This window comes from Acipenser ruthenus, chromosome 7 (assembly GCF_902713425.1).
Source record: "Acipenser ruthenus chromosome 7, fAciRut3.2 maternal haplotype, whole genome shotgun sequence".
NCBI lineage: Eukaryota > Metazoa > Chordata > Actinopteri > Acipenseriformes > Acipenseridae > Acipenser > Acipenser ruthenus.
In genome coordinates, this window is record NC_081195.1 from 25,961,419 (window position 1) to 25,977,976 (window position 16,558).

General features: G+C 42.5%; 1 protein-coding gene across 1 annotated transcript; it reads right to left on the reverse strand.

The window, feature by feature from the left end:
* Nucleotides 1-396: 396 nt before the first annotated feature.
* LOC117415160 (CLOCK-interacting pacemaker-like) lies at nucleotides 397-10,474 on the reverse strand. Its single transcript, XM_034025151.3, has 3 exons — nucleotides 10,366-10,474; nucleotides 8,132-8,276; nucleotides 397-6,647 (listed from the first exon to the last, which is right to left on the reverse strand). The coding sequence occupies exon 3, from the start codon at nucleotides 6,432-6,434 to the stop codon at nucleotides 5,589-5,591; it is 846 nt and encodes a 281-aa protein (XP_033881042.3). The 5' UTR covers nucleotides 6,435-6,647; nucleotides 8,132-8,276; nucleotides 10,366-10,474; the 3' UTR covers nucleotides 397-5,588.
* Between the last annotated feature and the right edge of the window lie 6,084 nt (nucleotides 10,475-16,558).

Consider the following 16,558-nt stretch of genomic DNA (forward strand, 5'->3'; position numbering starts at 1 on the left):
CGGGTATCTTTCTAGTTGAAAACCACCCGAGCCGTGAGGTAATTGTCGTAACTGCGCTTCATATTCAGACTGCCCAGGCTAAGAGAGTATAAGTCTGTTTTCTGTTCGCTTGTCACTGGATTAAGTAACTACAATACACTACAGTACTGTCCATTGGCGTGCACTGTACTGTACTCAATTGAATTGAATTAAATGGTGCCCCCTTTCTCAGGGGGTGAGATAGGGAGCAGTCCGTGCCTCAGGCCTGTCCTGGACTGGAGGGAGTAGAGGAAGTCTTTCTTGTACTGTGTGAGATAGACCCGAGTCCTTGTTAAAATAAAGTCTGGATAACAACCAAAAAGATCCGCAACAAAAAGACTTAAGAGAGAGTCATGTTTAAGCATTTGCAATCTTTATTACGCACATTGAACATCTGGACAATATTGAAATCCCCTGTTCCTAAACGACCCCGCAGCACTGCCGCTTGTGCAATTGCGGTTTAAAAAAAGGAAGTTTTTATCAACAAAAAAAAAAAAGTGTTTTGTCTATGGCAACAAATAAGAACTAAACTGAATTGAACTAAATTAAACTTGACTGGAATTAGCTCATCTAAATTAAACTGAAGTTAGCTAAAGTAAACTGAATTGAACTAAACTGAACTAAAGTTAGCTAAACTGAATTAAACCAGAGGCTGGAGTTATCTAAATCTAAGTTAGCTAATCTGAATAGAATTGAACTAAACTGAACTAGGCTGAACTGTTCATTTTATTTTGTACTGCACAAAACAAAAACAAACAAAATAATTAAAAACAAAGCATTAATATCAGACTGTGATCTTATACACAAGCATTGCACAATAACACAAAGCAAATTAAATATCTACTTGCTGAAGCGAGTTTTTCATTTAGCAGGCAGCAATGTAGCAAACGTCACAGGGCAGTGACGTCACTTCCCTAGCAACAAGCCTCCTATGTTGGGAATGGGATTCTTTCAATGCAGCGGGTTTGTGCATTTGAGAATGGAGAGGAAGACTCGTGAAATTAATTGGAGACAAGCTGATGAGAAGCAATTACCCTCCGCTGCTGCTTTTTATACAAAAAATGAGAAAAAGCAAGTCGACAAAGTTAAAAAAAACATTTAGGACATTCATAAGGGAAATGGAATTAATACACAGACGATAAACGGGCTGCCCTAATGGGAGAGGTGTTGGCAGTCATTCAGAATATTAGAAGGAATCAATTCTGCACAGTGGGGTTTGTGTTATTATAGTCCCTTTTTGGATTATGTCTAAAACTCGAGTGCACCAGTAACTTCTAACATGTATAAGATCATTAAAAGGGGCTTATCATCATGCCTTAATCCTCTCACCTCTGGAAGCTCACAAGACAGTATTGCACTTAACAGATTTCCTAATAATACTAAGATCAGCATAAGACCCATACTAGCCTCTGCACTACAGAGCTGGCTCTTCAGTTGAATTGTAACACATTTGTTTTTGAACCATGTTGGAAAACATAGATCGAGAATTGATTAGCAGTTTGCTACGCATGTGGACTGGCAGAGCTATACTGGTGTTCTTTTCTGAAAAAGAGACTAATATTGCAGATAGCAGACTGTTTGGTTCAAATTGCATGTACTGCTAACAATTGATAAGAGACCTTGCGTCCACAAGCTTCTTGTCCAACATTGACTGCAAGCTAACAAGATAACAATGCTGTGGACCAGAAGGGGCCAGGCTCTAAGACTTTTGGAATACAAAGCATAAAGGAGCTAAAAGGCTCCCAGGGACTGCCGTTGGACCCAAAGGTTCACAGGGAGAATAAGAGATAATGCCACTGGACTCAAAGGGTCTCAGGCAAAACGGAGAGATAGGAACAAGGAAGATAACAAAAACCAGATGTATGGACCTTTTTGGGCACCAGGGGTCTGAAGAAAGTTCAGAGGTCGCCACACTAGACTAGACACACACACACACACATAAATTAATTAAATAATAATGCATTGTCCCTTTGCCATTGATTGAGTGTTATAGGAAGAAGAGGAGAGAGACACCTATGCAGAAGGCTATTTAATGTCATGTAAAGGATGTAACAACTGGTAATCGGTTCTATACTTGGCGTCTGTGCAGTTTCTTAAGAAACATTGATACTCACGTTTTAAGTTACATCAAACCGTATGGTTTGTGCTTCGCCATCGATCTTCCCAAGCTACTGATCCTTGGAGTTGAATGCCTGGGATGTCTCCACCCAGAATGACCAGTAGGGGTCACTGTAGCACAATGAGGTGAACTCTCCACAGTGGATCTTTCTCCCTAACCCTGTGGTTCCCTGTCTGATCAGCAACTTGGGGCGAAGAGGATTCGAACCCAGCTTGCATTACTCGCCCTGCACTAAGCAGCAGCACCCCTATAATGGACTGGAATGGGGTCCTGGTATTTCATGTGTTTCTATATATGTACAATCCAGTCAGAAGCTGCTTTGTTTTTTCACTGTGTTTTCAAGCATACGTCAATGAAGGGGTTAATTAGTGCCGGATTGGACCAGATCCCAGATCTAATACCTTTTTGTATGACAGGCGAGATGTACCCAGTTCGCAAATTATGAATCATATGGGGGAAAAAATGACCATGTACAATGCTTTCCTGTTTCCTGTTGAATGACACAAGTGTACAGTAACGGTATGTGAGTAAGTAAGAAAAAGTTTTTTTGCAACCCGTATGGCGAAACACCAAAACAGTAGCGCTCCTGACAACAGCACCGTCGTCACTGCGGTTCATCAGATTAGGGTTACGCCAATGTCAGCATGGCATTAATAAGGCATTAAATAAACATGCAGAGGAGAACAAACCCTTTATGGGAGCTGCTGTAAATCAAGGTCAGTGCATTAGATCTCAAAACAAAAATGATATCCCTCTTTCTTAATGAGGTTTTCAATGTATTTTGTTAGCTACAATTACTTTAAAGATGGTCTACTCTGAGTAAACCATAAAAAAGATAAAATAGGAAACTATCTTAATCGACAGTTATGACCCTGTTTGCTATTGTGCAAAACAGGTATTTTTTCTGCTTACTCTCAGCAGCAACCAGTAGACCACAATGCCTCCCACACTTAAAACACAATGACCAATTCAATACAATAAGCAGTGTTTGGTACTGTCCTTGAGTTACACAAATAAATCTCTCTTCAGGTCAGCTCAGTGCAGGCACTTAGGATCTCCAGGTCCATTCACTGCCATAGTAAATATGTCCTTTTTGCTCTTGACAAAACCGTTCAGCAGGAATGAAGATTTTTCAGTCGATGCATTCATCACGTTACAACTGATTTTACTGGTTAAGAATAAGGGTTTTGCAGACAGTCTGCAGATATGAATTAAAACAGTTAAGCACCGCTAACTGCACAGCACAAAATGGTGACTTTCTCACCACATTACTGAGTACCAACGATTGACAAAAAAGCTTCTTGCAGTGTGAGATAATAGGAAATGATCTAATCGCTTGTCAGGACCTGATCTATCAAAACCAGTCGTATTTCTTCTGTAATTGCTTCTTACTTTTTCAATGAACATGTTTCTTTGTTTTATTTACAGTTTTTTACAATTGCTTTGACTCATTTTTCAATACAGCATTCCAATGTGCATAACTCTTAACACAAGATGCTGAACTGCTCATTTTGGGGTCAAAATCCCATGCAGAGTGCAAAATAAATACTACTTTGTCAAATGTGATCAATACATCATGCAAAAGCAAATCATAGCACCAAAACATCAGATGCTTTGATCACTGAAGTTTAATCATTGAAGCATTGCTAAATAAAACACCCATTAGCAAATAATGCTGTCAAACACAAAATAATTCAAATCAAAACAAAGTCTAAAAGTGTCATTTGATCATATTCAAATGATCAACATTACAATGTGCAAAATGATAGTAACCTACAGAATAAAACATATTCTAAAGAATGTACAGTAAGCATTCAGTGATATTCTACACAATTGTATCATATATTATGTAGCAGTCCAAAGATGACCAAAACCCAAACTACTGGTCAAAATCCGGTATACATTGGAAAATGGATGCAGTGGAGTCAACCATGCAACAATAAAGACATCAAGAGCAAATAGTGTCAAAAAAACATCAGAAACTTTGCTTGAACATTTTCTTTTTAATCTTTGAAACACAATAACATAAATGAGTCTGCCATAGTTGAACCCGTTTATAACAAGGTCAACCACTGTAGCTCTGATTTCATTGGACACTGAAATGCGCCTTTCTTGTTGACCACGACCTTGAGCACGACTGCGGCCGTGACCACGAGCACGACAACGATCAGCAACTTCCTCTAGCTCCATTTTAACTACTACAGCCATTTCCTCAGAGCTTTATGTAGTGATGAACTAATTATCAATTAAGCTGTCTTGCATTCTCACATAGAGAAAGATATTTGCAATTATGACCCCCAATTGTTACCAGGTGATCAAATAGTTAAGAACTCTACCAGATAAATGTTAGCATTTGACATAAGTCCTAATGGTTGACAGGGCAACTTTATGATTGGAAGAGGTGGTTTACAGTTATGCATGTTGTATGTTAGCATGGAAAAATGTGTCTAAACGGTTGCATTTTACCACTCAGTTTGTCATTTTATGTTAAGAGTTGTGCACATTGGGTCGCTGTATTGAAAAATGAGTCAAAGCAATCGTAAAAAACTGTAATATCTGCAGACTTCAAACACGTTAAAGGGAATTACTTGGAAATTCTAAATGTCTCGCCACCCTAAAAGAACTACTCTTTTTTTTGTTCTAGCGTGTACAAAACTAGTCGATTCAACTTTTAGAATTTTGCTAAACATTTGAACCACTGTCAATACATGTTGTCACTATTTTTAGCATTTTTATAGCTGCACACTAACATTAGCATAGGCTAATCATTTCCATATGCATTATTTATATGTTGTAGCAATGTATACACATTGAACATCATTATCTATTGTATGGTTTGTGATGTTTTTTTATTTTTTTTTATTTGGTTACAAACACGTTTCAAACTTGCTATCTTCTGTTTAAGAATGTGCCCAGTTTAGTGAGATGAGAGGAGCTGCTGGACTGGGCTGTGCTGAGCTGATCACAATCTGACACTCAGACGGGTCAGTGTTCTGTTGCTTCTGGAGAGTCTGGAGCAGAGGGTCCCTTGTTCATCTCTCCACTCTAACACAAAAGTGCATGAAAATCAAGTGGGTTTGCTATATTTTCATTAGCTAACCAAGGCTTTTCAATCCATCCTCTTACACCCTATAAGCACTTACAACACTGTCACTGCCCCATTCAAAGGAGTGCACACCAAGGCTTTGAAATACATTTTCTTACCTCTTAGTAGCACTAGCAGCTAACCAAGACCCATGAAGATTTTTCAAATATACACAACAGACTCAAAAGTTGCGACTGCTTCTTGGTACCTAATCACTTCAAGTATGAGAAGTGAGATTTACTACAGTGGTCTAATCTCATAAGGCAGGTATGCTGCTAATGCAAATAAAAAATGTTAAGCCTTGGTCAGCAATCCTCATAAAGGAGGCGGTGCTATTTTTGCAAGTGCTAATAAGAGGAAAGCTTACTAACAAGCCTTGGTGAGCATCACCCTTTTCATGGCAATCAGATGACCTAACCGTTCCTCCAGGAGAGGCTGCCCAGGGGTGCATTCACCATGAGCGCCGTGCTGAAGGCAGAGAGGCGTGATCAGGATCCTGCTTGCTGCTGTGCAGGGCAGTGGCAGGCAGCCGGGGGGTCCCCTCCCTCCCAGGCTGGTCCCCGAGGCTGTGGGCTGGAGGCAGCAGCAGTGGCGGCGGTGGTGCTGGCTAGGTCCCCCCGTGAGATCGCTGTAGCCCGAGCTGACCATGGCTTCCTGCAGCCGAGCCCAGTCCAGAGGCTGGTTGGAGCGGGCGGCCAGGCAGAGCAGCCTGGTGTGCTCCCGCAGCTCCTGGATCTGGCGCTGGGTGCTGTGGTTCTGCCGGATCAGCTCCTTGGTCCTCAGGGTGATGCCCAGCAGGCCGGAGCGGTTCAGGATCTCCACTGTGTTGAGGAAGCGGTGCTGCTTCTCCAGGTCTGAGGCATGCTTCCTGGAAGCCTTGGACTCCCTCCAGGACTCCACAGGGTGGGTCAGCAGAGAAGAGGCAGATGAAGACGAAGTCTCAGAGCTGAAGACTGAAGGAGGCCCGGACACAAGGAGCTCCGTGGGGCAGGGGGAGAGGAGGCTGCACAGGTCGGAGCTCTCTGAAGGGATGAGGGGCTGCAAGGGAGGTTGATGGAGGTTTCTCTCCGGCTTCTCCTGCAGTTTGGACGAGGGCACCCACTCCCTCCTGTCCGCCACACAGACTCTCTTGCTCTGGCTCTTCCCCTCGTGCGCTCCCCCCAGGCTTCCATGCTTTCCCGGTTTCCCTGCCCTCTGGTCAGGGCTCTTCATGGGGTGCGGGGCGATGCGGGGGTAGGCGTTCAGGATGGGGAGGTAGGTGTCCTTTTTCTTGCAAGGGGGTTTCAGCTGGGCGCCGGCTCCTGGCTGCTGGATGAATAGGACCTGGGCGGCCCCCTGACCGCTTACTGTGGTCAGAGCTGACGGACCACCCCATGCCAGCTGGTTGTGGAGAATGGAGCCAGTGTGGGTCTGCAATGTCAGGGGCTGCAGAGAGAGAGAGAGAGAGAGAGAGAGAAGAGGGAGTGAGGCCATTTTATTCTCCATTGTACAAAATACAGAGAAATACAAGATACACTGTCTGGCCACATTATTAAGACCTGTACATCATATCGGGCTGAGCCACCGTTTGTCCTGGCATAGATCACAATGTGCTGGAGGGTGTCTCTAAAGATCAATTCAGTAATATTTCACACAATTGGTGCAAAGAGACAGACATAGGATTGCAAGAAGATACGATACCAGAAGATCTGACCATCCCTTCATGTCAAAGTGAGTTTGTTAAAGTGAATTGTCTGCGTTGTGATTCTAAAAAACACAATACACATGGGACAGCTCTATCATTTCATATTTTATATATATATATATATATATATATATATATATATATATATATATATATATATATATATATATATATATATATATATATATATGGTGTTGGGGTGTGTGTTTACAATGGTGTGGGGATGTGTGTTTACAATGGTGTGGGGGATGTGTGTTTACAATGGTGTGGGGATGTGTTTACAATGGTGTGGGGATGTTTTTAGAATGGTGTGGGGATGTGTTTAGAATGGTGTGGGGATGTGTTTAGAATGGTGTGGGGATGTGTTTAGAATGGTGTGGGGATGTGTTTAGAATGGTGTGGGGATGTGTTTAGAATGGTGTTGGGATATGTTTTTAGAATGGTGTTGGGATGTTTTTAGAATGGTGTTGGGAATATGTTTTTAGAATGGTGTGGGGATGTGTTTAGAATGGTGTTGGGATGTGTTTTTAGAATGGTGTTGGGATATGTTTTTAGAATGGTGTGGGGATGTGTTTAGAATGGTGTGGGGATGTGTTTAGAATGGTGTGGGGATGTGTTTAGAATGGTGTGGGGATGTGTTTAGAATGGTGTGGGGATGTTTTTAGAATGGTGTTGGGATGTTTTTAGAATGGTGTGGGGGATGTGTTTAGAATGGTGTGGGGATGTGTTTAGAATGGTGTGGGGATGTGTTTAGAATGGTGTGGGGATGTGTTTAGAATGGTGTGGGGATGTGTTTTAGAATGGTGTGGGGATGTGTTTAGAATGGTGTGGGGATGTGTTTAGAATGGTGTGGGGATGTTTTTAGAATGGTGTTGGGATATGTTTTTAGAATGGTGTGGGGATGTGTTTAGAATGGTGTTGGGATATGTTTTTAGAATGGTGTGGGGATGTGTTTAGAATGGTGTTGGGATGTGTTTTTAGAATGGTGTTGGGATGTGTGTTTAGAATGGTGTGGGGATGTGTTTAGAATGGTGTGGGGATGTTTTTAGAATGGTGTGGGGATATGTTTTTAGAATGGTGTGGGGATATGTTTTTAGAATGGTGTGGGGATATGTTTTTAGAATGGTATGGGGATGTGTTTAGAATGGTGTGGGGATGTGTTTAGAATGGTGTCGGGATGTTTTTAGAATGGTGTTGGGATGTTCCCCTGCCTGCTGTGACCCACCTGTTTGATGACCAGGTTCTTAACGATGTAGACGGGGGTGAGGCCCCCCCGAGCGATGAGTCACACTACTGGAGGAGGAGGAGGAGGAGGAGGAGGAGGGGGGGGTGGTCCTCAGAGTCCATCTGCAGGTACTCTGAGCTGCTGTCTGCAAGAAAGAGAGGAGAACAGAGAGACAGACAGCCGTTATACACTGGAACAGAGAGACAGGGAGGGAGAGATCACCTGCCTGCCATTCAGTCCTGGGTCGCTCTCAAGCAGTGACTGACAGTGTGCTGAATCGTGTGCTGGTGTTTGTTTTGAGATGTGAGTTATTACACGACTAGTTTGAGCTCACCTGAGGCTGTCTGTCTGCACCCCTGCTCCTCGGGCGTTCTCAAGCCCCCAGTGCAGCACTGAATCGAGTGTTTTGATTGGTTGAGCAAGGCTGAATGATTTATAATGTTTAATAATAATAAGTGCACAGAAAGACTGCTGTTGTGTGTTCATGCATGAGCTAGCTGTTCTCTCTCACAGTGCCCAGCTTCAACCCTCGAGAGACTCAAACAGACTCAAACAGACAGCCACAAGAGGGCAGTGCAGCATTGTATTCTGTCTTTGTGTAAATACTGTTCCTTGACACCAGGTTAATTAATAATCTCTAAAACATGAAGTATCTTCAAGTTACTATAACTTATCAATACCAGCACACCTAGGTAGGTTTACCTTAATGCCAATCTTAACGGATCATGTGAGCCTTTTCATTTTATGTAGAAAATACACAGACAATTATTGCCTAGGAGAATGCCTCACAGCAGCATACACCTGCTACTCTTGAGTCTATAAATGTAAACTGTGTGTGACAGACACTCAAAACTGTTTCCTTTTTGTAAGAATCTTTAGGTGAATTCCAACAGACTAAAAGTATGCATAACTATGGTTTTCAGCACTTTTATATTATGTGTGTATTGCGTTTTATGTATATTCTGTGTTAAACAGATTCATTGAATCATTGTCAATTTTCAAATGGGTATGTATAAGGTGAGTGGTGAGGATGATAGTAAAACTAGCAGCATTACACCATTGAGTTGATGACAGGTTAAGAGGTAGGACTGGGACGGACCTGAAATGTATCTGTAGATTGCCCACAACCCACACTTAATGTAACTGGCTCCCAGAATGCATCAGATCTCTCCACTTTTAAAGCACTTTTTACACAAAGTTCTTCAATAAGCCCTTCCTCGCAATGTGTCACTCAAAACAAGAGCAGCAGTTTTAGGAAGCCCAGAGCCCATCCCCGGACTGGATTCCTCAATGAGCCTCCCTGCCTGCCTGCCTGCCTGCCTGTCTGTCTGCCTGCCTGTCTCTATTGCTTTGGGAACAGGTTTTTAAAGGTCTAATGACTAAGGGTTTTGCTAAAATTTCCCAGAGTTTCTAGTTTTCAATTGATCCTGCTGCCTCCACTCTTGAATGTAATTGACGGGCAGCAGGTATTAGGACACAATGCGCTGTGCCCCACCGCGGCTGGTAACATTACACTGATGAAAGAAACGCAAAAACAAACTGTTCAGCTTTCCACACGCACTGGAGCAGTTGTTTTTATTTTTAGGAATAAAACACAGTTTGATACTTGCGAAGCCTATGGACTGCAGCTATGAAGCTATCAGCAGAGAGACCAGCTTCATGAATATCAGTATTAAACTGCATGTCCACTGGGACTGGCTTGAAAGCTGTCTGAAATCCAGCTCATTAATTTCCATCAGCAGCAGATCAAAATCTCATCTGGGACTCTGTCAGTCTGCCTGTCTGTCTGTCTGTCTGTCTGTCTGTCTGTCTGTCTGTCAGCCCCAGAACTCGATCTCTCCTCACTGATGGTGGAAGTGACCTAATGAGCCTCCAATGAGACAGACGCTGGAAAGAGGCGAGTTTTCAATCTCCAACTGCAGAAAAATAATACATGGGTCGAACATGAAAGCTGTGAATATCTTATACTCTGATGGAAATGTTGGTGGCAGCCTGCTATATATGCACTGAAACCCTGCAACTCCTCGACCTCTCCTCTCTTCTGTGTATACTAGCATCTACTATCTGCTTCACACTGTAGTCTTCAGTCAAAGGAATTAATAGTTAGATATAATGAAAGAAACCTAATAAACTCAATGACAAAGACTTCTAGTCAAAGCGTTTGTCATTGAATTTATTAGGTTTCTTTTAGTATTTCTACTGGCTGTGATTATTCAATGAAGCCCAGCACTCACCAGAGTACCCCGAGTCCTTCTCTGACTCGCAGTGCCCTGCCCTCATGGTGGCGCTGTTGCTCTTGTCCTTGGCGGTCTTGCTGGCACTGCGGGGGGGGGGGGGGGGGGGTGCTCCTCCTGTGGTATCGTCCCGGGGCTCAAACCAGTCCAACCAGGCCCCTGTTAATAGACACACCAGTAATAGTTTTACAGTCCCCTGGAAACAAACACAGCAAGGTGTAATAAAACAGTGAAAGCATAGGGAAGCATTAGAAAGCATAGGGAAACACTGGAAAGCATAGGAAAGCACAGAGAAACACCGGAAAACATTAGAAAGCGCAGGGAAGCATAGAGAAGCATTGAAAGCATAGGGAAGCATTGGAAAGCATAGGGAAGCATTGGAAAGAATAGGGAAGCATTGGAAAGAATAGGGAAGCATTGGAAAGAATAGGGAAGCATTGGAAAGCATTGGGAAGCACAGGGAACTACTAATGTAGTATCTTATTGTTAGGAATCAAGAGAGCCTCAATAGACTATCAAAGATGTCGTCTCTCTAAGTACAGCTGGTACACCAGATTGTAACCATTAACTCCCCACCGCCCCCTAGTGGATGGAAGAAACAGTGTTCAATGCAGTATTTCTTACTGAAGGAAGCCACCAGGATGTGACAACTGAAATAGAAAACGATTCAAAGTGCATCTAAACAAGAAGAAACGTTAGTTAAGACAACTGTGATGTTTCACAAGCATACGTGTCCGTGGCAGGCAGCTGAAGCCCTCATGCACTCAGGTGAGATGCATGAACACAGAACGATCCCAACCAAAAACAACGACGCGGCATCCAAACATGAAAGTGAAATCTGCGATTTGAAGCTAGGCAATTAACACAGTACTCACTTGCTGCCAAAATACCCCTGTATTGTGTTCCTGCTCTTAGAAATGTGCACCACACTACGTTTCCACTGTAATGGTGCAGTTTTCCCCAGCTTTTTCCATGGTTACACTATGCATTTATCTTACCTCTCTGTGCTTTGCCATGTTTATTTATTTATTTATTTTTATTTATTTATTCATTTTACCAGACCTCTCCTCTACTTTGCAATGCTTCCCTATGCTTTACCAGACCTCTCGGTGCTTTACAATGCTTCCCTATGCTTTACCATACCTCTCTGTGCTTTACAATGCTTCCCTGTGCTTTACCAGACCTCTCTGTGCTTTACAATGCTTCCCTATGCTTTACCATACCTCTCTGTGCTTTACAATGCATCCCTGTGCTTTACCAGATCTCTCTGTGCTTTACAATGCTTCCCTACGCTTTACCAGACCTCTCTGTGATTTACAATGCTTCCCTACGCTTTACCAGACCTCTCTGTGATTTACAATGCTTGCCTATGCTTTACCATACCTGTCTGTGCTTTACAATGCTTCCCTATGCTTTACCATCCCTCTCTGTGCTTTACAATGCTTCCCTATGCTTTACCAGACCTCTCTGTGCTTTACAATGCTTCCCTATGCTTTACCATGCTTTCACTGTGCTTTATTACACTTTGCTATGCGTTTACTGGGGGAAACTTTTTGAAGGTAAATTAGTAGGAGGCTAATAATAATAATAATAATAATAATAATAATAATAATAATAATAATAATGTGCTCCCTTTTTAGTACACTATGTCCACATTGATAAAAAAGTGAACTATTGAAACCAGTGAACTAGTGAGTAGCTCTTATACAGTAAAGTATAGGATATTTACAATTTACTGTCAGCAAATTGCACATTCAAATACAGCGATCGATCTCTGAAGATTAAATTCAATTACATAACATTAAATACATTAAACGTAAATTTACTTTACACTTTGATAGTTAAAACAACATATGTCACAGTTTGTTAACAAAAAACACTTTGTAGTAAAAAAAAAAACCTGTTTGCGGTACCTCTCGCTTCTTAAAAAAAAAACAATAGCGTCCTGTAAGCTTCACAGAGACTCCAACGAAACTCCCCTTTAAATTTAGAATTTCGCGCAAGTGCAAAAAGGCAGATTTTCCAGGCTACTTATTTTCCTTGACAACGCACACCGGGAGCCTGCAGCTGTGTACACTACCTGCTTCATTCCATTTCTAGACTATAGTCTCTCTTTCTCTCCCTCCCTCTCGGTCTCCTCTCTTTCCCTCTTCCCCTCTCTCTCTGTCAGGATGACGCAGGGTCCTGAGGCACACCGCACTCCATGTGCTTCCCTCCCCCTCCTCTCCAACACTGCTCACATTGAACCGCAGCCTCCTCACCTTACAGACTGACACACACCGAGACACAGACACTAACACACACACACACACCGAGACACAGACACTAACACACACACAGAGACACAGACACTAACACACACACCGAGACACATACACTAACACACACACAGAGACACAGACACTAACGCACACAGAGACACATACACTAACACACAGACACCGAGACACAGACACGAACACACACACCGAGACACAGACACTAACACACACCGAGACACACACACCGAGACACACACACACCTGAGACAGAAACTGAGACACACACCGAGAAACAAACACTAACACACACACCGAGACTCAGACATACCTGAGACACACACTGAGACACAAACACACACTCACACTGAGACACACACAAACTGAAACACACACACAGACACACAGACTGACACACACCGAGACACAGACACACCGAGACACACACAATTAGACACAGACACACTGAGACACACAAACACACACACACTGAGACAGACCCAACAAGACACAGACACAGAGAGACACACACACTAAGACACACACTGAGACACACACACACACCAAGACACACACACTGAGACAGACACACACAGCGACACACAGACTGACACACACACACTGATACAGAGAGGTTTATCATTTATTTAATATCTTTAATACCAAATTCCAAAACACTGAAACACACTTGCTCTCTCTCCCTCTCACACATGTCCAGACACATGGGTGTACACAGAGTGTACAATCTCCGCCCCTCAAGACAGCTTCCCATGTACCCGCATGGACCTCTCAGAACTACATGTCCCATCATAATCAAATAGGCTCGTTTAGTAAACAGCTTACCTAGTGATGCTGCTCCAACCTTTAATTTCTTTTATTTCCTTATGCTGTGACTCCCCACTGTATACAGGACTGAACCTTATGGAAGATCTAGGGTATTGCTACAGCTATACCAATTGTTCCAGTGCCTTTCAAATTATTATTCTGGGTAGCTCTGGACACTCAAACATCACACCCAAATCACAAATTTAGATATCTCTTAGAAAATGACGATATCCCGATATTATATCCCGGAGCTGCTACAGCATCAATGAATTGAAGAACAAAGATGTCCTGTTTTTTTCACTGTGGAAATTTGGTAATCCTACTTTGTTCTTTATTGGGCCCCCCAGAATCTCCACTGTGACCTTCAGTTTTTTCAGTTGAGAGTCCCGGACCCTCAATGGGAAAAGGCTTTGGAGAGCCCTGCATCCAATATGATTTTAAATGCATTGTCACTGCTAACACACACACACCACACTGAAAAAGAGTTAAAACGTTTGTTCGTTGTCTCAGTGTATTAATGTTATTGGTGTATTACATTTCTTTCAGTGTTTCAAACGTCAGCACAACTGTTTAATAGTTCTGGATGAATGATCAGATATTATAAAGTATTGCATTTTGCAGTTCTCAGAAGCTCTGTAACATCAGTACTTGTTTGTTATTAAAATACGTCTAACTAGACGTTGGCACGGGTTAAAAATCCGGAACGGGTACCCCTCGTGTGTTATCCTGTCAGTTAAGAATATGCTCAATGCAAAAGCGTGTTTTAACGTTGTCTTTATTACGCCGGCAGAGACCCGCGCTTACAACTGCATTGTCTATGTTCTACAATTTCATTAAATTCTCAAATTAATAAATCGAAACCCGGGTAGTAAAAAGAGACCCGGGTAGCGTCAGGTCATTTAAAACCCGGGTATCCCTGCCGACCTCTGCCTGTAACGCTCGGGTTTACAAGTGTTGAAACCACCTCACGCATTATGTTTGCTTAAAATCAAAGCAACCATGCAAAAGCACATTTCAACAAACAAAAGCGCAAATTAGTTCTTTAGAAAACCTGCATTCTTTTCCAGTACAATGTAAACAAAAATAAACTGAAACATTTGAATGTTTCAGTATCACCTCTGTAAATACCAGCAGCATTTAAAAGGTATCAAATTGCACAACAAACAATGGGGACACGGTTCGATAGGTTTTTGTTGGTTCTGTACCGTTTTAAAAGCGGCTTCAGGGACAATGGCGCCATAATTGAAATGTAATCGTTGCTGTGTGAAACACTCCTACGTGTTTGTCAAACATTCAATAATTCAGTTTTATTTCCGTAAATTTGACCGTTTTTTTTAATTGCAGTTTTCCCATGGCTACACTATGCATGCCTTATGCCTTGACTTTTACACTTTGCTGTGCTCTTACTATGGGAGAGTTTTAATAGGATAGTGCTGCGACCTAAGATAATATTTTTGGCTTCAGACACAATAAAAACGATGTGTAAGTTGTTGTTTTTATTTGGTTTAAACTTTATGAAATATTACATAATATATAAAATCAGGGGGACTAGTTATTTCCCTAAAATATATAATGTGTGTGTGCGTTTTCTAAGGTTTGCTTTCAATTACAGATATCATGTATACAATTTAAATTATAAATAATATATATTTTTAAATAATGTAAATAAAATGATATGCACCCCTTACCTGCTGTGCTTGCCTTCTTTAATGTTATGCACGGCACAGTATCTGAATTCTTCACTTCCCCGGTTATAAAATGTGTTTCAAATCAAAATATAATACCTCATCTCGAGTCAGTGCATTATTCCTTTCGACGAGGTAGCCTCGTCATTTTGAGCGATACCATTTGTGAGACAGTCCTCGTAGCGACATTTTTATAAAGCCCAGTCCGACCTCACGAAGCACTGAGCGCTCGTTGTATATAACCTGCAAGCTCATCTCGGCTGCTGTCCAGCGAACAGCTGGGAGCCCGCCCTCTCAACCATTCACAGACCAATCCCTGAGCGGTATCCTCCACTGGGGCGGAGCCCGCATGCAGTGACGCTCCTCCAGTAACCGGAGCCGTGACCAATCCCGTGTAGAGACACGTGTGCGGGCGGGGTCTATTTCAGATACACGTGCACTGGCAGGAAGGCGGTGTAGTTATAGGGCTGTCAGAACGGTCTGGGTGGCGTATCCGATTATTTCAGTAAGGTCAAGTCTGCACTTAAAATTGTGAAAGCTATTAATGTAGTAAACTAAGAATAAAGAAGGCAGACTACACCCAGTCATGTTATCGAGGGGAAAAAACGACTTAAGAGGCAACACTGCACACAGTGACCATATGCAATGTATATTAACCTGTCGTATTTTTAGTGTCGTGGATTGTGTGATGTCTTGTTTTCTACTACAGCGACAGTCTCATCCCTGTCCATATCGTTTGCTGACCGTCTCTTCCAGAGCTCCCGTCCCAATATACCGCTGCATCCACGTGGGGAAATCCCTCTGTGACGCACAGCCCGGTCACCTTGGTGACGGAGGATACACCTGCCGATCCTGCCCACCCGATCAGCCAATCAGCGAGCCATGCGTGCGGCGGCAACGTGAGGGCCACGTGTCTGGGCAGGAGGGGAAGCTAAGCAATGCGAAGGATTGGGAGGCTGTCGCATGTCAAAACGGCATCGTAATAAACATCAGATAGGACCAAAGTTAATGAGATGTTTCTTTTCTGGTTTATGGTGGTCAGAAAAGGTTCTTTCTGTTATATTGTTTTCACCTTCAGTGCTGCTAAAAATAAAATAAAACGTTGAACCTCTCCTGAGAGGCTTATGTGCTGGGTTTTCTGTAACAAACCCATTACAAAAATGTGTGCTTCAATTCAAACTGTGCGCTTCAATTCAAAACCCTAACTGGAACAGCTCACCAACACGGGGGTTGGGGGCAGACGCCTCACTGCAGCCTTTTCTAAAGCAGCCTGGTGGTTTAAAAGGATTTTCATTTAGTAAAGCCTGGGAAATAATAAAATAAGCACAAACAACAATAGAGAATTTAACAAAACCCAAGTAATATGATATTAAACAGGTAACAAGGTTAATATTCTTAATCAACTCCTTTAATAAAACACTATCT